Genomic DNA, 22859 nt, shown 5'->3' with positions numbered 1-22859 from the left:
TCAACTGTTGAGACTCTCTAAATAACATGGTCATATTTCAGTTCCCTCTGGAAAGCACCTAAGTTGTTTCAAAAGCTGTCATGTGATCATGGTTTGCACCCCATCCTCTACCAAAATAAAAACTGGGTGAGGTCTGTGACTCAACAATTAACTATTGTCTTTGTAATTTTTTAGATTGCACCAGTGATGAAGATAGCATGATATTAGCAGGAATGCACTGACACATCAAAATCAACATTCTACTGGAATACCGAAGTGTGGCAATAACGGCATTAAAGGGAAGTGGAGCTCATTAAAGGGAAGTGGAGCTCAGTAAAAGGGAAGTGGAGCTCATTAAAGGCATGTCATAATGTAACCCAACATTGTGCCACTTCTAAGATGTTTTAATATAAATCTGTAGATCTATTAAATCACAGTGTCAATTTCTGTAATAGATTCATGGAGAACATGGTGCATAAATGATATCCAGGGTTGGGGTCAATACCATTCCAATTCAGTCAATTGAGGAAGTAAACTGAAACTCCAATTCCAAATTCTTGAGGAAGCATTGAGGAAAATTGGAATTTAAGTTAAGACTACATCCTGAATTGAAGAACTGGACATCTTAAATGTGAAACAGGTGATGTTGTATGGATCCGAAACATGGAGATCAACCAAACAGATGTCAACTGTACTACGCCACCTCAATAACAAAGATGTCGAACCGATTCCACTGATTGAGAAATGGACGGGAACCCATTGAACTACAAATAGAAAGAAGAAAGTGGAGTTGGATTGGACACACCCTACGAAAACTGGCCTCCAACACCCTTGCGAGTCCCTGAAATGGAAGCCCCATGGGGAAGAGGGGTTGCAGAAACACTTGGAGGGGAGACGTCCAGGCAGAGATGGCAGAGAGCGGCCTCAATTGGAAAAAACTTTCCCTGAACCAAGTCAGCTGGAGGACATTCGTCAAATCAAATCAAAGTTTATTGGTCGCGTACACAGTTAAGTTAATGTTATTGTCACGCCCTGACCTGTTTCACCTGTCCTTGTGCTTGTCTCCACCCCCACCAGGTGTCGCTCATCATCCCTGGTGTAGTTATACCTGTGTTTTCTGTCTCTTTGTGCCAGTTTGTCTTGTTTGCCAAGTCAACCAGCGTTTATGTCCTAGCTCCAATTTTTCCCAGTCTGTTTTTCCTAGTCCTCCTGTTTTTGACCCTTGCCTGTCCTGACACCGAACCCGCCTGCCTGACCATTCTTCCTGCCCTGACCTCGAGCCTGCCTAATGCCAAAAATCTCAAATTTGGACTCATCAGACCAAAGGACAGATTTCCACCGGTTTAATGCCCATTGCTCATGTTTCTTGGCAAAAAGCAAGTCTCTTCTTATTGGTGTCCTTTAGTAGTGGTTTCTTTGCAGCAATTTGACCATGAAGGCCTTATTCACGCAGTCACCTCTGCACAGTTGATGTTGAGATGTTTCTGTTAATTCAACTCTGAAGCATTTATTTGGGCTGCAATCTGAGGTGCAGTTAACTCTAATGAACTTATCCTCTGCAGCAGAGGTAACTCTGACTAACTTTCCAGTGGCGGTACTCATGAGAACCAGTTCCATCATAGCGCTTGATGGTTTTTGCGACTGCACTTGAAGAAAGTTCTTGACATTTTCCAGATTGACTGACCTTCGTGTCTGTAATGGACTGTTGTTTCTCTTTGCTTATTTGAGCTGTTCTTGCCATAATATGGACTTGGTCTTTCACCAAATAGGGCTATTTTCTCTATAACACCCCTACCCTGTCACAACACAACTGATTGGCTCAAATGCATTAAGGAAAGAAATTCCACAAATTAACTTAACAAGGTGCACCTGTTAATTGAAATGCATTCCAGATGACTCTCGTGAATCTGGTTGAGAGAATGCCAAGAGTGTGCAAAGCTGTCAACACAAAAGGTGGATATTTTGATTTGTTTAACACTTATGCTTACATGATGCCATATGTGTTATTTCATAGTTTTGATGTCTTCACTATTATTCTACAATGTAGAAAATAGTAAAAATCAAGAAAAACCCTGGAATGAGTACTGTAGGTGTGTACTTTTGACTGGTACGGTATATTAGAGTGAGCTATGTCAAGAATTCAGTATATGAATAMATATGCAGTGTTTATAAACAGTCACTAAAATGCAATGTACAGTAGTAGAAATATTAGAATGAGCTATGTCGAGAATACACTATATAAATACACAGCACAACACTCCATATCAAAATGGAATTGCAGGAAATTAGTTACCAGACCTGAGTCCGGAATCTAAATGTGAATGTGTGTAAAAACAGTATGGACAGTATGTGAATAGAAAAGGTGTGTATACCAGTAGTTATGTAGGATGAGCCATGACTAGAATACAGTATATACAGTGGCAAGAAAAAGTATGTACCCTCTGGAATTACCTGGATTTCTGCATAAATTGGTCATAAAATTTGATCTGATCTTCATCTAAGTCACAATAGACACAGTGTGCTTAAACTAAATACAAACAAATTATTGTATTTTTCTTGTCTATATTGAAAGCATAATTTAAACCTTCAGTGTAGGTTGTAAAAAATTATGTGAACCCCTAGGCTAATAACTTCAGTCAGGACTCAACTAACCTGTAGTCGAATCAATGAGACGAGATTGGAGATTTTGGTTAGAGCTGCCCTGCCCCATAAAAAAAACTCACAAGATGTGAGTTTGCTACTCACAAGAAGCATTGCCTGATGTGAACCATGCCTGGAACAAAAGAGACCTCATGAAGCTGGAAAGGGTTACAAAAGTATCTCAACGTCAGTCCACGGAAAGACAAATTGTCTATAAATGAAGAAATCTACGCACTGTTGCTCCTCGCCCTAGTAGTGGCTGTCCTGCAAAGATGACTGCAAGAGCACAGCGCAGAATGCTTAATGAGGTTAAGAAGAATACTAATGTTTCAGCTAAAGACTTACAGAAATCTCTGGAATATGCGCTGTTGACGAGTCTACAATACATAAAACACTAACCAAGAATGGTGCTCATGGGAGGACACCATGGAAGAAGCCAATGCTGTCCAAAAAAAAACATTGCTGCACGTCTGACGTTCGCAAAAGAGCACCTGGATGTTCCACAGCACTACTGGCAAAATATTCTGTGGACAGATGAAACTCCAGTTGAGTTGTTTGGAAGGAACAATGTAGAAAAAAAGGCACAGCACACCAACATCAAAACCTCATCCCAACTGTAAACTATGGTGGATGGATCATTGTCACGCTTGTGTAAAGGATTTGGAGAGAGGCGCAGGAATAAATTCTGAGTTTTTAATACACCCAAAACAAACATTTATACAAAACACTGGGATRTACCCAAACAAAAGAGCGAGGGTAAACCTCGTAGAACGACACGGGACGAGATCCGTAATACACAAAACACGCAGCACAGGCTGAGACAACGCATAGGTACTCACACGACCAATGGACATGGGAACAATAATCGACAGCCCAATGGGGACACAAAGGGCATATTTATACAAACACAATCAGTGAGGAATTGGAACCAGGTATGTGTAATGGCACAGTTTTGCTGCCTCAGGGCCTGGACAGCTTGCTATGATCGACGGAAAAATGTATTCCAAAGTTTATCAAGACATTTTGCAGGAGAATGTAAGGCCATCTGTCTGCCAATTGAAGCTCAACAGAAGTTAGGTGATGCAACAGGACAACAACCAAAAAGACAGAAGTAATTCAACAACAGAATGGCTTTAACAGAAGAAAATACGCCTTCTGGAGTGGCCCAGTCAGTCCTGACCTCAACCCGATTGAGATGCTGTGGCATGACCTCAAGAGAGCGGTTCACACCAGACATCCCAAGAATATTGTSGAACTGAAACAGTTTTGTAAGAAGAAATGGTCCAAAATTCCTCTTGACCGTTGTGCAGGTCTGATCCGCAACTACAGAAAACGTTTGGTGGAGGTTATTGCTTCCAAAGGAGGGTCAACCTGTTATTTAATCCAAGGGTTCACATACTTTTTCCAACCTGCACTGTGAATGTTTACACGGTGTATTCAATACAGACATGAAACATTATAATTGTTTGTGTGTTATTAGTTTAAGCAGACTGTGTTTGTCTATTTTTGTGACTAAGATAAAGATCAGATAAAATGTTATGACCAATTTATGCAGAAATCCAAGRAWTYYWAARGRWTYMMMWWMYTTTYCCCCCCCACTGTACATACAGTTGAAGTCGGAAGTTTACATACACTTAGGTTGGAGTCATTAAAACTCGTCTTCAACCACTCCACAAATTTCTTGTTAACTAACTGTAGTTTTGGCAAGTCGGTTAGGACATCTACTTTGTGCATGACACAAGTAATGTTTCCAACAATTGTTTACAGACAGATTATTTCACTTATAATTCACTGTATCACAATTCCAGTGGGTCAGAAGTTTATATACACTAAATTGACTGTGCCATTAAACAGCTTGGAAAATTCCAGAAAATGATGTCATGGCTTTCAAAGCTTCTGACAGACTAATTGACATCATTTGAGTCAATTGGAGGTGTACCTGTGGATGTATTTGAAGGCCTACCTTCAAACTCAGTGCCTCTTTGCTTGACATCAAAAAAATCAGCCAAGACCTCAGAAAAGAATTGTAGACCTCCACAAGTCTGGTTCATCCTTGGGAGCAATTTCCAAACACCTGAAGGTACCATGTTCATCTGTACAAACAATATTACGCAAGTATAAACACCATGGGACCACGCAGCCGTCATACCACTCAGGAAGTAGACGCGTTCTGTCTCCTAGAGATGAACGTACTTTGGTGCGAAAAGTACAAATCAATCCCAGAACAACAGCAAAGGACCATGTGAAGATGCTGGAGGAAACAGGTACAAAAGTATCAATAACCACAATAACCACAATAACCACGAGTCCTATATCGAAATGACCTGAAAGGCTGCTCAGCAAGGAAGAAGCCATTGCTCCAAAACCGGAATAAAAAAGCCAGACTACGGTTTGCAACTGCACATGGGGACAAAGATCGTACTTTTTGGAGAAATGTCCTCTGGTCTGATGAAACAAAAATATAACTGTTTGGCCATAATGACCATCGTTCTGTTTGGAGGAAAAAGGGGGACGCTTAAAAGCCGAAGAACATCATCCCAACCGTGAAGCACGGGGGTGGCAGCATCATGTTGTGGGGGTGCTTTGCTGCAGGAAGGACTGGTGCACTGCACAAAATAGATGGCATCATGAGGAAATAAAATGATGTGAATATATTGAAGCCACATCTCAAGACATCAGTCAAGAAGTTAAAGCTAGGTCGCAAATGGGTCTTCCAAATGGACAATGACCCCAAGCATACTTCCAAAGTTGTGGCAAAATGGCTTAAGGACAACAAAGTCAAGGTATTGGAGTGGCCATCACAAAGCCCTGACCTCAATTCTATAGACAATTTGTGGGCAGAACTGAAAAAGTGTGTGCGAGCAAGGAGGCCTACAAACCTGACTCAGTTACACCAGCTCTGTCAGGAGCACCCAACTTATTGTGGGAAGCTTGTGGAAGGCTACCCAAAACATTTGACCCAAGTTAAACAATTTAAAGGCAATGCTATAAAATAGTAATTGAGTGTATGTAAACCTCCTACCCACTGGGAATGTGATGAAATAAATAAAAGCTGAAATAAAATATTCTCTCTACTATTATTTTGACATTTCACATTCTTAAAATATAGTGGTGATCCTAACTGACCTAAGACAGGGGATTTTTACTAGGATTAAATGTCAGGAATTGTGAAAAATTGAGTTTAAATGTATTTGGCTAAGGTGTTGGTAAACTTCATAGTTCAACTGTAGGTCAGCGATCTCTAAGGCACAGGGTAGTGTAGAGGGTGATAGCCGGCTAGTGACAGTGTCTAAGGTTCAGGGCAGGGTACTGGGTGGAGGCCGGCTAGTGGTGACTGTTTAACAGTCTGATGGCCTGCAGATACACTATAAGCTGTTTATCAGTCTCTCTGTCCCAGCTTTGATGCACCTGTACTGCCTCCTCCTTATAGATGTCGTGGAGGGCAGGCAGTGTGCCCCCGATGAGGTGTTGGGGTGACCGCACCACCCTCTGGAGAGCCCTGCAATTGCAGACGGTGCAATTGCCGTACCAGGTGATGATACAGCCCGACAGGATGCTCTCAATGGGGCATCTGTAGAATTTTGTGAGGGTCTTAGGGGCAAAGCCAAATTTCTTCAGCCTCCTGAGGTTGAAGAGGTGCTGGCATCAAGTCTGTCACCAACAGGCTCCTCAACAGCTTCTTTCCCCAAACGATAAGACTGCTAAATAGCTAAACAAATGTCTACACAGACTATCTGAGTTGACCCTTTTATTTTTGACCTGTCTCTATGCACACTCAAAGGGCCCTACACACTCACACACACTGGCACTCCAACACACACACAAACAAACACTCACTTCATAATTTGCTCACACACACATAATATGCAAATAAATGTATACTGATTCTACACACACGCACACCCACTCACATACAATCATCATATACGCTGCCGTTACTCAGTTTATCATATTTATCATAGATCCTTATACCTTGTCACCTTACCCCTATACATATCTCCCTCTATCACTTCAGTATCCCTGCACATTGTAAATATGGTAATAGAACTTTCTTGCTTGTGTGTTTTTATTCTACCGTATGTTATTTTTAGTATTATGTTGTTATTAATTACTGCTTTGTTGTGTTTAGAGATTGCAAGAAAGGCATTTCACTGTACTTGTGCACGTGACATTAAAACTTGAAGGGACCATTTCAGGTCCTCAGTAATGTGCATGCTGCGGAACTTGGAAGCTTTTGACCCTCTCCACTGCGGCCCCGTCAATGTGGATGGGGGCTTGCTCTCTCTGCTGTCTCCTGCAGTCTACGATCAGCACCTTCGATTTGTTGACATTGAGGGAGAGGTTATTTTCCTGGCACCACTCCACCAAGGCACTCACCTCTGCCCTGTAGGCTGTCTTGTCGTTGTTGGTAATCAGGCCTACTGCTGTTGTGTCGTCAGCAAACTTTGTGATTGAGTTGGAGACGTGCGTGGCCACTCAGTCCTGGGTGAACATGGAGTACAGGAGGGGGCTGAGCACGTACCCCAGTGGCGCCCTCGTGTTGAGGATCAGTCAATGGTCTACGCTCCTATGGAGCCAAGGGCTTATGCCAAGTAAGTCTGATTATATCCCTATTTCTTCCCTCTGGTCAAAACGGTTAATGGAAAGTCAGTAAGCAGTGCACACACACCTAAGTGACAATATTGACTCAAGGAGAGTCCTCGCTTTCCTGAGTACAGGGTTTGATATTACATGAATGACATACAGTGGGTGTGGACTTCACATGTGGAGCTACAGTCAATCTCATACAGTATGTAGCTGCTGTAGACGACACATCACATGGATACTGTATGTGGACTGGTAAAGGGAGCAGCTGGAACTATCATAATCCTGCTAAAAAAGAGCCAGCTACCATTGAGGAGCCATGGCCTCATTTGGACAGATAATCTTCTGGGGGTGAGGCCTCTATTCAATGTGTTTAAAAATATATATATATGGTTGTTGTTGTTTGAGGCCCAGCAACAGCTGTGCTTTTTATCACCAACAAATGCATAGTGAGATTAATTAATCATTGGATATTGTGATGTTCAATTGACTTGGAAAGTTCTTGATATTTTCACCCCCATCTCCATTTGCAGCTTGATAGTCAGTATCTTCGTAACTGCTGGACTCATCATTCTCATCTTGTCTGTGTCATTTTCAGGTATGTAGTGAGCATATATATTGACTTGTGTCACCATCATTGTCAATATTCATGTAATGTCTCTGTTAACATGTATTTGAGCATATGTGAGATTGCATGTGTACCTGTGTGCGTTTGCCAGTGTGTGTGTGTAACTATAGTCCCTACGAACTGCACACATTTCTAAGTATGGAAATGAAGCCTCCTGTATGTTGTGTTCTGCTGTGTGCTGTCCTCTAGGTCAGGGTTTGGGAGGTTCCAAGGGCACTGTGGATAGCATTGACAAGTGGCCCATCGGGAACTTGGGGGAGGATGTCATCTTGAGCTGCAAGTTCAAGACTTCCACTAACAGCAGGGAATCGACCAGTCAGGTGTCAATCACCTGGACGAAGGAGGGGCTAAGTGAAGTGGTGTACAAGTACGATAAAGGAGCAGTCCAGCTGACGGAGCAAAACCCCCAGTTTAAAAATAGAACCCTGCTGTTCTCAGATGCCATAGGTGGAGGCAATGCCTCCCTGTTGCTGAGGGACGTAAAAGTGGGAGACAATGGGGTGTACTACTGCAGTGTGAGCACTCCTAGTTGCTCGGGAACTGCCAGTGTTAACCTCAGAGCTGCAGGTAAGGAGACAACTTGTTAGGCATTCTCAATATTTCACACTGAATATTGAACTGCACACAAAGTAGCTTACTCTGAAAATATGCTTCACTTCAGCTTTCTCAGCCCCCAAATTCAAGCGGGTAAACACTACCCTAACGGCAGAGGCAGAGAGATGGTTCCCCAAACCAAACGTCACCTGGTTGGACGTCAATGACAACGTCCTGAACGAGAGTGAAACTAGCTTCTTCAACAACTCCGCCGGGATAACTCGATTCATCAGCTCCCTTCAGCCAATCAAATTGTATGGCAGCTACACCTGCATCATCCAAAACCCTCTGGTGAAGGCTGTCTCCCAGGCAACCGTCAAAGGTCCAGTAAACACCTTTCAGAGAAAATAAAATTTTATACTGAGAAAATACCTGGATGAGAACTGCATGTTAGACAACTCTCACCCAGTTTAAAAACACTTACACAAGTTAAGTCACTCACTCAGAGGACACCTACACCCTCTTCAGTCTATTTCACCACAACAACCCGGCCAAACATGACAACTAAAAAAAAAATAAAGATGCAATTAAAGTGGCGTTTATCCCTACCAATGACTGGGAGCTCTCTAGGACTTTACTAACATAAGTAATTGAGTATACAAAACATTAAAAACACCTGCTCTTTCCATGACATAGACTGAACAGGTGAATTCAGGTGAAAGCTATCATCCCATATTGATGTCACTTTAAAGAAGGATTTTTAAGCCTTTAAGACATGGATTGTGTATGTGTGCCATTCAGAGGGCGAATGGGCAGGACAAAACTTTTAAGTGCCTTTGAACGGGGTATGGTAGCAGGTGCCAGGCACACCAGTTTGTGTCAAGAAATGCTGCTGCAGGGTTTTTCACGGTCAACAGTTTCCCGTGTGTATCAAGAATTGTCCACCACCCAAAGGACATGCAGCCAATTTGACACAACTGTGGGAGGCATCAGCAGTCAACATGGGCCAGCATCCCTATGATTTCGACACCTTGGAGAGTCCATGCCCTGATGAATTTAGGCTGTTCTGGGGCTGTCTCTTATACACATCTAGATGTGTATAAGAGACAGGTATGCATACTGTACAGTCAGCATCTTTTTTTATTACAGATACAGAGATATCAGCAAGGACTTTCTTCTCCTTCAATACTTCAGCTGCACCACCCATACTACTACCTCAATGGCACGTTCTCGCAGCTACGGCCAGTGTTTTTCTCTGGATCTACCAGCTAACCTGATAAACACATAGACACCAACTGCTCCTCATAGCCTACAGACAAGGTTACTAAAAGTACTGTGGTAAAGTGAACTAGTCTGGCATTATCCACTAGCCTTGGGCTGCCTGGAGTCTGMTGGAATTTATGTTGGATATAACACGTGGAAATACAGTGTGTGTGTGTGTGTGTGCGCGCATGTGTGCACGTGCGTGCGTGGCTATAGGTTATCTAATAAGTGGTGAAATTATAGGTACATACAGCAGCAATACTGTAATTACATAATAATAACAATTCCTTTTTGTTTCTATGGGATTCACTGTGGCAATCAGTCTACTGGGCTATCAGTGTAACACGTGAATCTTTAGGACTATAGTTTCTTTTTTTACAATAAAATGTAAATTATTTTAAATGGTTTGAGTTTGGTGCTTGTTGAAGTTCATTCTGTGATAGCTGCATGGGCCATGCATGGTCTTTCAAACCAGTAGATGGGGCCTGCGGGAAGGATATTCTGTCTCTGCTGAGTTGAGGGGCCTGGGACGTCGTTTAGTTCTCTGCTTCAGATCGGGTTCAACTTCAAACCACGCCTGGGGGTGTAAAGGCTGTTTTTCATTGGACTGGAGAAGAGGGTTTCAAGTTTCAAGGAAAAGCGAACGTACCTAGTGTGGAGTTTTACGGAAGAAAAGTTGAGGGTGTAGGAAACAGTGTAACAATAGTTATAGGCCTATATAGTCCTACACTGAATGTTATTTTGTAGTTACGGTATGTATGCTGGGGTTTTCTGTTGCCTACTAACGTTAACTGTAACCTAGGCTACTGATATAGTTGCAAATTGGTAGCCTAGGTCGATTTCTGACACCGGTATTTTTTATTCTTAAACAAAATCCGGCAACAAATTGTTTTGAAAGAAACGAGACAATACTATAAAACACAATGTCACATTGTGACCAAATTTTGGGAAAAGATGTGGATTCCKCGCCAACCGCGACCACAAACTCGAGCTCTAAAAACGGAGATAACCGGGACGTCGTGATCAATGCGAGGGCAGTGTGCCGCGTTTGTAAATGTTTATATCGCGAGCCTAAAATTATGCAGTGTTTACACACCTTCTGCGCAGACTGTGTTCGTCAACTGGAACCATTTTCGGTGTCTTCGGGAGTACACAATGGTAAAGCGGTCCCTCTGGAAGGCGAGCCGCCCTCCTCTGCCGTCACGGTTCTCTGTCCGGAGTGTGACTCCGAGGTGGACATCCCGTTGTCCGGAGTGGACGGGCTGACCACTGACCACTTGGCCCTGGACGAAGTGTTTCTGGAGACGCTGATGAGCAAGAACTCTGTGGTATGCGACCTGTGCAACGACGGGGACGCAGAGAAGCGTTGTGAGGTGTGCAGTGTCAACCTCTGTGAGTTTTGTATTCAAGCACACAGGTGAGTGCAAAAAAAACTCATGTTCAATGTTTCAACATTGTTGCAAGTTAACTAGTCTAGGATTATGGTTGGTTCCCGACTTCCATTTAAGCTATGAGCTGGCTACTTGCCTTTTATTACATGATAGCTGTAGGCAGGTAGGCTACATGCAATTACAGTGTAATAAAGTGGAACCTATGAGTTCACAATCTCCACCTTCTTTCCTCCCCAGGAGACAGAAGAGGACGTCGTCTCACACCGTCCAGTGTCTGGAGGACCTGAAGACCCAGGGTTGTCTCTCTCGGCCCGTCCTGTGCTCCCTCCACCCTGGCCAGGAGCTGCGTCTCTTCTGTGAGCCCTGTGACCTACCTGTCTGCCTGGAGTGTGCCGCCACCTTCCACCGCGACCACCGCTGCCTCCCCACACGTGATGTCATCGATCGCCATGGGGGCCGTATCCGGGATTTGGTTACCGGGCGCCTGCGGCCACGGCTGGACCAGCTGGAGGAGTCACTGCGGAAGGTGGACCTATCCCAGGAGGCCTTGCAGACCAGGGTGGATGCGGCGGTGGACGAGGTGCGTTCCTTCGCACGAGGCTATGCTAGCGCTGTGGAGTCGCACTGCCTGTTGCTGCTACGGCGCTTAGAGGAGCTGGGTCTGCAGCGCAGGAGTCATCTCCATCTGCAGAGGGCGCAGCTGCAGCAGGCCCTGTCGGACACCCGCGGGGGGGTGGAGTTTGCCGAGCGGCTGCTGACGTGCGGGTCGGACGCAGAAATCCTCAGTGCTAAGGACGTGACTCTCCGCAGGCTGGCTGTCCTGATGGAGACAGGCTACAACCCCCCCCCAGAAACCGTCTGCCCCGATGACGGGAGCAGTATTTGCTTCCTGCCACGGGAGAGTGCAGGCGAGGTGGCGGGGTACCCGATGGTGGGGGTGATCCACACCAAGACCCTGGAGCTCAGCAGGTGCACCATTGAAGGGGAAGGTGAGACCCCAACCAAGGTCCCGTCCAGAAACAACCTTTAGCCCCTATGCCATATTTCCCCTAGCCCCTAATTCTGAGGCAGGTCTCCTGTCCCACTTTTAACAACCCTGAAGGCAACCTCTTTAACTATATTTAGGAGATGCTCTTTTACAACAGACCTACATACGCACGCATGCATGCACACAAAGGAATTGTTATTATTATGTAATTACAGTATTGCTGCTGTATGTACCTATAATTTCACCACTTATTAGATAACCTATAGCCACGCACGCACGCACGCACACAACACACACACACACACACACACACACACAACACACACACAACACACACACACACACACACACACACACACACACACACACACACACACACACACAACACCACACACACACCACACACAAACACACACACACTAAACAGAAGCCCTTAGGCAGTTATACAGTATGTAAAGGATAAGTAGTGGATGACATTCCTGGTCTTTATGGAAACATTTCAAGTGGCAGTTATTTGCTTTGTCAAAACACAGGTATTTGAGATATACCACTCACTCACTCACACACACACACACACACCGCTCTGTAGCAGCATGCCCACTGTGCTATTCCCTGCTGTGGCTAATGTTTGCCTGCTGAGCTGAGCTGGAGATGCATGGCTTCAGCAAATAGAGACTCTCTCTGTGTCAAAGTCAACTGCCACTAGTCATATTCATTTAAATGTATGGACAGATGTCAATCCATAAAGCAGGTGTGTGTGTTTTGTCTGTGCCTACTACAGGGCCTTGGAGAGTGTTTGTGATAAGAGTTGGAAAAGAGAACCTGCAGCACATGTCACTGTTTCTTTACTTCCCCAGTTTCTGGGCTTAAGGATATAGATGTTATAGGATTGGTCCCCATGTTTAGCGTTTATAAACAAAGCTGTAGATTACACAAGGCTGTAGTATCAACACATCAGGAAATACAGGCTTAAGCCACTCTTATCAATCATACAGTATTTACAAATGTGTGCCCATGTTAAAACCACACAGGCTCTGCGATAAAAGATTGAAGTCAGGGGTTTGGCCCACTGTAGTGTAGGACATGTCAAACAGTAAATTGTGTGTTAAGAGCAACAGCTGCTGGTGCAGTGTGACAGGGTGCATGGCTGTCACCAGAATACACACACAAAGCCACACCACCAGTGTCTAGATCAGTGTGGCTTTATGTGCTTATGTATCGACAGAGCTTTCTACTCAAGTGCTATCCTAACAGGTCTTTCAGGGGAAACAATCTTTGTCAGCTCTGAGAGGGAAGAAATACGTACGTGTGTGTCTCTGTTTGTGTGTGTGTGTGAAAGAGAGACTGACCTTTAACCTGTCCCTGCCCCCAGGTCTGCAGCGTGGCAGGGAAGGCCAGAGAGGGGAGTTCACCCTGGTGTGTAGAGACTCTGCTGGGGAGCAGATGGGTCGTGGAGGGGAAGCTGTCCTGGTCAGTATGGTCCACAAGGAGAAGAAAGACTGGTGAGGAACCAGATGATCTGSAGCACACACATCTACCAAGTTCTCTGTACTACTGGGTGTGCCGGGTTTCTGATCTAATTGAGCTAATCTTGATGATCATGTGTTATTGAGTCCGGATCATTATGAGATGATGCTGTTATAAAGGGGTCATACATGCTTTGTAAGTTGTACCATGCGTTATAACTACATCATCAAATATATCTGCTGCTGTTAATTACTTGTGTCCTCTGCAGCAGAGTGGAGGCGGCGGTGGTGGATAACAGTGATGGCTCCTATACTGTCTCCTACACCCCCATGGAGCCAGGGGCCTACTCTGTGTGGGTGTGTGTCAAGGCCCTACATGTTAAGGTACTGTACAGTATTTGATAATGATAATGACGGTAATCATGACAATCAGGATTTAGTAATAATACTAGTAAGCAGGCTTACTTAATGACCCTGGCAATCGCTTCACCCTCCAGGGTTCCCCCTTTGTCCTGAATGTGAGGAGACAGGTCCGGTGGCACCGTGGAACGTTCCACTGCTGTTCCTTCTGCTCCAGTGGGGGTTCTAAAGAGGCCCGTTGTGGCTGCATGGGAACCATGCCAGGTAGGTACAGCAGAGTACAGGGTACTTGGCTAGGTATGTTTAAAATGGGATATATAGGCACGCTGAATAGGAAATATACACTTATCTGCAGAACTCAATGGCAAGGCCACATCTAGTACTGGTGCAGGGATAATGCTAGGTATGTCCTCTAGGGGCAGTATGCCAAGTATGTGCAGCAGAGTAAAGGCTACTAAAGGCTACTGAAGGACCGGTACGCTAAGTATGTGCAGAATGGGAAATGTCACATCAGGTAACAGTAACTCTTTACGGCTCTGTGTCTGTCATTATGTCCCCCATGACATTATGCACCAGCCAGATTTACTAAGCGTTTGCAGATGTGCACCTGCTATTTTCCAAAGTGAATAAAACACAGACGGTCATGGTAGCTTTGCTTTTCATCTCTTACTCTGAAAATATCAGGTACAAAGTATGAATAGTACTTTCGCTTTTTGTGTGTGCGCAGGAGGGTTCCAGGGCTGTGGTCACGGCCATAAGGGTCACCCCGGTAAGCCCCACTGGTCGTGCTGTGGAAGTACGGTGGAGGCCTCAGAGTGCCTGCCACAGAGTGTCATAACGGCAGTGGGGGGAACAATAACAGCAGTGGGGGGGACAGGCTCGCCCCGGGGCCACCTCAGGACAGTGGAGCTCTGAGGGACAGGGCCAGGACACCTCTACCCCCACCAGACATCATGTGTCTACGAATCAACACTTTCAGATGATGAACGAAATACTGAGAAAGAAGTGGGACAGTGTGGATAAATGTGAGAAGAAATTAATTAAGAAACAGTAAACTTGAAAGGCCGCAGCATTACTTAGGAATTTCTATTTTCAAGCTGTAGATTTTATACACACTACACAAAACAATATTTGTTGTGATCCGCTACTGTAGCTAACTATTCTGTCGTTTCTATTGTTTTGCATGTGCATGTTACATCACAAGACTGACTTAGTGCATTTCATGTATTTGAAAGACCATTATTTATATTGTGAAATAAATAACACTGGAATAACTTAATATGTCGTACAATATTAACAACAGTTATGAGGTTTCTATCCTGAATACAAAGCATAACATACAGTTGAAGTTGGAATTTGAAAGTTTACATACACCWTAGCCAAATACATTTAAACTCAGTTTTTCACAATTCCTGACATTTAATCCTAGTAAAAATTCCCTGTCTTAGGTCAGTTAGGATCAACACTTTATTTTAAGAATGTGAAATGTCAGAATAATAGAAGGGAGAATAATTTATTTCAGCTTTAATTTCTTTCATCACATTCCCAGTGGGTCAGAAGTTTACATACACTCAATTAGTATTTGGTAGCACTGCCTTTAAATTGTTTAACTTGGGTCAAACGTTTCGGGTAGCCTTCCACAAGCTTCCCACAATAAGTTGGGTGCTCCTGACAGAGCTGGTGTAACTGAGTCAGGTTTGTAGGCCTCCTTGCTCGCATACATTTTTTCAGTTCTGCCCACAAATTTTCTATAGGATTGAGGTCAGGGCTTTGTGATGGCCACTCCAATACCTTGACTTTGTTGTTCTTAAGCCATTTTGCCACAACTTTGGAAGTATGCTTGGGGTCATTGTCCATTTGGAAGACCCATTTGCGACCAAGCTTTAACTTCCTGACTGATGTCTTGAGATGTTGCTTCAATATATCAACCTAATTTTATTTCCTCATGATGCCATCTATTTTGTGCAGTGCACCAGTCCCTCCTGCTGCAAAGCACCCCCACAACAAGATGCTGCCACCCCCGTGCTTCATGGTTGGGATGGTGTTCTTCGGCTTGCAAGCGACCCCATTTTTCCTCCAAACATAACGATAGTCATTATGGCCAAACAGTTMTATTTTTGTTTCATCAGACCAGAGGACATTTCTCCAAAAAGTTCGATCTTTGTCCCCATGTGCAGTTGCAAACCGTAGTCTGGCTTTTTTATGGCAGTTTTGGGGCAGTGGCTTCTTCCTTGCTGAGCGGCCTTTCAGGTTATGTCGATATAGGACTCGTTTTACTGTGGATATTGATATTTTTGTACCTGTTTACTCCAGCATCTTCACAAGGTCCTTGCTGTTCTGGGATTGATTCACACTTTTTGCACCAAAGTACGTTCATCTCTAGGAGACAGAACGCATCTCCTTCCTGAGCGGTATGACGGCTGCGTGGTCCCATGGTGTTTACACTTGCTTACTATTGTTTGTACAGATGAACGTCGTACCTTCAGGCGTTTGGAATTGCTCCCAATGATGAACCGGACTTGTGGAGGTCTACAATTCTTTTTCTGAGGTCTTGGCTGATTTCTTTTGATTTTTCCATGATGTCAAGCAAAGAGGCACTGAGTTTGAATGTAGGCCTTGAAATACATCCACAGGTACAACTCCAATTGACTTAAATGATGTCAATTAGCCTATCAGAAGCTCCTAAAGCCATGACATAATTTTCAGGAATTTTCCAAGCTGTTCAAAGGCACAGTCAACTTAGTGTATGTAAACTTCTGACCCATTGGAATTGTGATACAGTGAATTAATTATAAGTTAAATAATCTGTCTGTAAACAATTTTTGGAAAAATGACTTGTGTCATGCACAAAGTAGATGTCCTAACCAACTTGCCAAAACTACAGTTTGTTGACAAGAAATGTGTGGAGTGGTTGAAAAACAAGTTTTAATGAATCCAACCTATGTGTATGTAAACTTCTGACTTCAACTGTATATACTTCCTAATACATTTAGTCATTGTTTAGAATACACAACAGGGTGATATTTAGTTGTCACTGCGGTTCCTCTCTCCGCCACTGTATGGCAGTAGTGGGCTATTCACTCCTACTTCAGCCCATCATACCATCTCAGTATTGGAAATATTCCATTAAATACGAGCTACTTGGAGAATCCTTATTAGTGGGGACAGTGCCTAATCAAGTGCAATACCTATTTAATTACGCTATATTGGAATTGAGTAATAGTGCACTGGCTGTTCTCACCAGATGTAATGTTTAGCTGGTTGTACAGTTGTCTACGTGGAAGCTGTACCACTGCATGTTGGTTGAAACGCTGTTTGACTACTGGTGTTAGACTTAACAAAATGCACTCTCACCCTCCCTGAGGGAGCTGACCCTCCTCTGTACAGTTGTTTAGTGGGGTCAGGGAGGGGTTAAAGATCATTAGAGATGATGATGATGAAGGGTTGGATCAAAAACAGACCTCTACTACCTGATCTCTCTGAACAACTGCCCCCACCTCTTACATAAGAACACATACACACCAAGTGTTGAAACCACATTACAGTGGACCAGTGGTGTCAAGTACTGAAGTAAAAATACTTTAAAGTTCTACGTAAGTAGTTTTTTTGGGTATCTGTACCTAACTTTACTATTTATTTATAGGAGCGGTCCCGTGTAGCTCAGTTGGTAGAGCATGGCGCTTGCAACGCCAGGGTTGTGGGTTCATTCCCCACGGGGGGACCAGGATGAATATGTATGAACTTTCCAATTTGTAAGTCGCTCTGGATAAGAGCGTCTGCTAAATGACTTAAAATGTAAATGTAAAATTTATATTTTTGACAACTTTGACTTTTACTCCACTATATTCCTAAAGAAAATAATGTAATTTTTACTCCATACATTGTCCTTGACAACCAAAAGTTCTCGTTACATTTTGAATGCTTAGCAAGACAGGAAAATGATCCGAGTGTTGGAGTGTGCCCCTGGCTATCCCTAAATTWAAAAAAACAAGAAAATCGTGCCGTCTGGTTTGCCTAATATAAGGAATTTGAAATGATTTATACTTTTACTTTTGATACTTAAGTATATATTAGCAATTACATTGACTTTTGATACTTAAGTATTTTAAAAACCAAGTAGTGGACTTTTACTTGAGTCATTTTCTATTAAAGGTATCTTTACTTTTACTCAAGTATGACAATTGGGTACTTTTCCACCACTGCAGTTGACTATTAAACCATAGTTTTAGGACTGCAAAGTGGACCCAGGAGAGAAGAGGTTTATGTCATGCCACATTAAACTCTTTAACCCCATGATTGAGAACTGAAGTAACGTGTCTTGTAAGCTTAAGAACCTCTTGTAATACAACATAACAGAAAAATGTGATGGAAAATAACTCTTAGTCCCCTATTGCTCTCCCCTCCCTCTCTGTCTTTCTCCCTGTATTTGTATTCCTTCTCTCACAAGGAATCTACCTGTTTCATTCACTGACTCCCTCTCACTCCCTTTCTCTTGGCTCAGCTGAGCTGACCATCATACTCCTGTCTTTCTCATCACTCCTGTGTGTGTGTGCGTTTCTGAGGTGATGACTTCATCTTTATCCCTCTCCTGTCAAGAGCTCGCCAAGTCACATCACCACGACAACCGTGTTATGACACTGTCTGACATCCCACTCTGATAGGCTCTTCATCTCAGGGCTCCAAGAGATGAGCCGCAATGTTCTTCATCATTGCAGAGGTTGAAATAGAGGTAATTTAAAAGAACATGAACCCAGAGCAGTTTGTAATTATAAATGTACAGTGATGGAATGCCAATGCCTTGTAGAGTCTGACCATGCTGAACTTTGAATAATTTAGTTTAATTCATTTATATTAGTTCAACCTAAATTATTCATGTGCATCGCAGGATCCACTTTCTAGCCCGAAATGCGTAATATATTAGTCAATTCCCTTTGGACTAGATAGATACAGCACGCAGTCCAGATAGAATGAACCGAGCAGGAGGAATCCACTGCATTGTAGCTACTGCTCCATGGTGCAGTGAGCAGAGTCAGAGATGATTTTCTGTGTGTTTGTGACACATAAAGACTCCGACTATGGGTCACTCTGAACACAGTGTAACCTGATTTCACACAGGGGCCAGAGCCATAGCCAYCACACTAATGTAGTTACATAGCTCTAAATGGACCCTACATCACACAGGAGAGTGGAGTGCCCAATGGTTATCTCCAGGCAATAATGTGAACTTGGCCATACAGGACTTAACGTACAGAAATCTTGGGGCTAAAAGAGGTGTGTATACAGAGTTCCTGAATACTACACAGTTTAATTACCCCCACACTGTTCTGACTGACTGAGTCACCAACAGCATATTTTCTGCCGCAGCGTGGGAGCTCATCCTCTTACCCTTGTCCCGGCCCAGATCCCCAGGGTGGTATGATGGTACTCTATGCTGTTGACTGGGTTTAAACTGTCGTAATTCACCCTCCCGTTCACACGGCGCTCCAAAGACAGATGCTGTTTCATTATGTTTACCTGCTGGATGTTGGCGTTTCATTTGCTGCACCAAGGCCTCATCTTTCTAAATCTTTATCTCCCTCACCACCAACCATCTCTTTGTCTCATTTGTTCTCTCTTTGTTTCTTTTTCCCTCTCCACTCTTTTTTTTCTCTCTTGAAGTGTTTGTAATGAGCACTTTGTCTTTGCTGCATTGTTTTATTGGGCTTGAAGTTCACCATGAATCCTCTCCAGGCCAATGATCCATAGCCCTCTGACATTGATAACCAGAGATGCAGTGAAGCAAACGGTCCCCCTCCCTCCGGAACTTGGCGCAGCTTTAAAAAAGCGTCAGTCCTTTTGTGTTTTAGGCAGAGAGCCACCCGCACAGTGTTTTAAATGTACAGTTTTTGAGCGAGCGTTCGTGACTCACATGATCCGAAAAAGGATCCCAAAAAGGACTCTACATTGATTATGGCACACTCTGTGGAAAAAGTACCCAATTGTCATATGGCACCACACCACTAATTCACTCAGTGAGGGGTGTCACATAAATCACCTGAGTGGCCCTGTGGTGTGGACTGCAGAGTTGGGCCCGAGCTAATGGCAGCTCAAGGACCCACTGACGGACTCGGGCTCCCCTGACTCAGCAGGACGTGACCGCATTTCAAGATGGATTGACTTCATGTGTCAAGAAATGCTTACTCCGGCCCCCTCATTGACATACTGTAAAATAGGCAGACATAACAACACTAATGACAACACAACCATTATCACAATTTATACTGTCACTAGCCTCAGTGTGAATAGTTTCAGACTTGGGAGAAACAGTGAGCAGGAAAAACATTTTGTCTGGTAGTCGGGACAAAAGTTGCACTCTGTAAACTGACAAATGATTAGGCTAATTGTTTCCACACAAAATGTATTTCTACAAAATTAAAATGTAAAAAAAACATCCACTTTCCCATAATTCTTCCGAGGCCTAAATGCTCCCGTACCTTAATTTAAGACCTTGCAAAGAAGTCTCGGAAATCACAGACCTAGGCCAACATTGTTTGTGTTCCCCTGCTCAGAATTTGCATGCATCAACCAATGGTTGCATGCCACATCATCGACTGAGCCGTCAGGTACCAAATTACTATACAATATGATGTGGTTAGCTGATACGTAAAATATCTATCCAGGCGTTGTAAGATCTGGCATACGTCAGCAAAGTAGGAGCAGGGAAACACGACCATTGTTAACATTGTAAAAGGCAACCCTTCTACCTAGTGTAGTGAGACTACTAAAGCAATTATTGTTGGATCCATACACTGAGTGTAGAATACATTAAGAAGACCCGCTCTTTCCATGACCAGGTGAAAGCTTGAATCCCTTATTGATGTCACTTGTTAAATCCACTTCAATCAGTGTAGATGAACGGGAGGAGACAGGTTAAAGAAGGATTGTTAAGCCTTGAGACAAAAAAGACTTGGTTTCATGCATGTTAACATCAGAAGCCTCCTCCCTAAATTTGTTTTACTCACTGCTTGAGCACACTCCGCCAACCCTGATGTCCTTGCCGTGTCTGAATCCTGGCTTAGGAAGGCAACCAAAATTTCTGAGATTTCCATTCCCAACTACAACATTTTCTGTCAAGATGGAACTGCCAAAGGGGGAGGAGTTGCAATCTACTGCAGAGATAGCCTGCTAAGTTCTGTCATACTTTCCAGGTCTATGCCCAAACAGTTCGAGCTTCTAATTTAAAAAATGAATCTCTCCAGAAATAAGTCTCTCACTGTTGCCGCCTGTTATAGACCCCCCTTAGCTCCCAGCTGTGCCCTGGACACCATATGTGAATTGATTGCCCCCAATCTATCTTCAGAGTTCATTCTGTTAGGTGACCTAACCTGGGATATGCTTAACACCCCGGCAGTCCTACAATCTAAGCTAGATGCCCTCAATCTCACACAAATTATCAAGGAACCCACCCGGTACAACCCTAAATCCGTAAACATGGGCACCCTGATAGATATTATCCTGACCAACTTGCCCTCCAAATACACCTCTACTGTTTTCATTCAGGATCTCAGCGATCACTGCCTCATTGACCTGCATCCGCTATGGGTCCGCGGTCAAACGACCAGCCCTCATCACTGTCAAACGCTCCCTAAAACAATTCTGCGAGCAGGCCTTTCTAATCGACTTGGCTCGGGTATCCTGGAAGGATATTGACCTCCCGTTAGTGGAGGATGCCTGGTAGTTCTTTAAAAGTAATTTCCTCACCATCTTAAATAAGCATGCCCCTTTCAAAAAATGTAGAACTAAGAACAGATATAGCCCTTGGTTCACTCCAGACCTGACTGCTCTCGACCAGCACAAAAACATCCTGTGGCGTACTGCACTAGCATCGAATAGTCCCCGCGATATGCAACTTTTCAGGGAAGTCAGAAACCAATACACACAGTCAGTCAGGAAAGCAACGGCTAGCTTTTTCAAACAGAAATTTGCATCCTGTAGCTCTAACTCCAAAAGGTTTTGGGACACTGTAAAGTCCATGGAGAATAAGAACACCTCCTCCCAGCTGCCCACTGCACTGAGGCTAGGTAACACTGTCACCACTGATAAATCCACGATAATCGAGAATTTCAATAAGCATTTCTCTACGGCTGACCATGCTTTTCTCCTGGCTACCCCAACCCCGGCCAACAGCTCCGCACCCCCCGCAGCAACTTGCCCAAGCCTCCACAGATTCTCCTTCACCCAAATACAAATAGCAGATGTTCTGAAAGAGCTGCAAAACCTGGACCCGTACAAATCAGCTGGGCTAGACAATCTGGACCCTCTCTCTCTCAAATTATCCGCCGCCATTGTTGAAACCCTATTACCAGTCTGTTCAACCTCTCTTTCGTATCATTCGAGATCCCTAAAGATTGGAAAGCTGTCGCGGTCATCCCCCTCTTCAAAGGGGTTGACACTCTAGACCCAAACTGTTATAGACCTATATCCATCCTGCCCTGCCTTTCTAAAGTCTTCGAAAGCCAAGTTAATAAACAGATCACTGACCATTTACAATCCCACCGTACCTTCTCCGGTGTGCAATCCGGTTTCCAAGCTGGTCACGGGTGCACCTGAGCCACGCACAAGGTACTAAACGATATCATAACCGCCATCGATAAAATACAGTACTGTGCAGCCATCTTCATCAACCTGGCCAAGGTTTTCGACTCTGTCAATCACTGTATTCTTATCGGCAGACTCAACAGCCTTGGTTTCTCAAATGATGCCTCGCCTGGATCACCAACTACTTCTCAGATAGAGTTCAGTGTGAAATCTGAGTTCCTGTTGTCCGGACCTCTGGCAGTCTCTATGGGGGTACCACAGGGTTCAATTCTCGGGCCAACTCTTTTCTCTGCATATATATCAATGATATCGCTCTTGCTGCGCGAGATTCCCTGATCCACCTCTACGCAGACGACACCATTCTGTATACTTCTGGCCCTTCTTTGGACACTGTGTTAACAAACCTCCAAACAAGCTTCAATGCCATACAACATTCCTTCGGTGGCCTC

General features: G+C 43.9%; 2 protein-coding genes across 3 annotated transcripts; both read left to right on the top strand.

Moving 5' to 3' along the window:
• The first annotated feature begins 7371 nt into the window (after nucleotides 1-7371).
• On the top strand, nucleotides 7372-10030 carry LOC111978844 (V-set domain-containing T-cell activation inhibitor 1). Its single transcript, XM_024009083.2, has 5 exons — nucleotides 7372-7554; nucleotides 7737-7801; nucleotides 8021-8398; nucleotides 8493-8747; nucleotides 9515-10030. Exons 1-5 carry the CDS (start codon nucleotides 7523-7525, stop codon nucleotides 9640-9642), a joined length of 858 nt encoding a protein of 285 aa, XP_023864851.1. The 5' UTR covers nucleotides 7372-7522; the 3' UTR covers nucleotides 9643-10030.
• Nucleotides 10031-10193: 163 nt separating this feature from the next.
• LOC111978822 (E3 ubiquitin-protein ligase TRIM45) lies at nucleotides 10194-15112 on the top strand. 2 transcript variants are annotated; one of them, XM_024009081.1, is made up of 6 exons: nucleotides 10194-11045; nucleotides 11257-12008; nucleotides 13380-13509; nucleotides 13743-13857; nucleotides 13971-14097; nucleotides 14250-14554. In XM_024009081.1, the coding sequence occupies exons 1-6, from the start codon at nucleotides 10552-10554 to the stop codon at nucleotides 14279-14281; spliced, it is 1650 nt and encodes a 549-aa protein (XP_023864849.1). In that variant the 5' UTR covers nucleotides 10194-10551; the 3' UTR covers nucleotides 14282-14554. The 2 variants fall into 2 exon arrangements, with proteins under 2 accessions (XP_023864849.1, XP_023864846.1); XM_024009078.1 differs by lacking the exon at nucleotides 14250-14554 and adding an exon at nucleotides 14561-15112 and having other exon boundaries at nucleotides 10196-11045.
• The last annotated feature ends 7747 nt before the right edge of the window (nucleotides 15113-22859 follow it).

The sequence above is a fragment of the Salvelinus sp. IW2-2015 genome, linkage group LG2 (assembly GCF_002910315.2).
Source record: "Salvelinus sp. IW2-2015 linkage group LG2, ASM291031v2, whole genome shotgun sequence".
Lineage (NCBI taxonomy): Eukaryota > Metazoa > Chordata > Actinopteri > Salmoniformes > Salmonidae > Salvelinus > Salvelinus sp. IW2-2015.
This window is presented reverse-complemented; position numbering and strand designations above follow the sequence as displayed.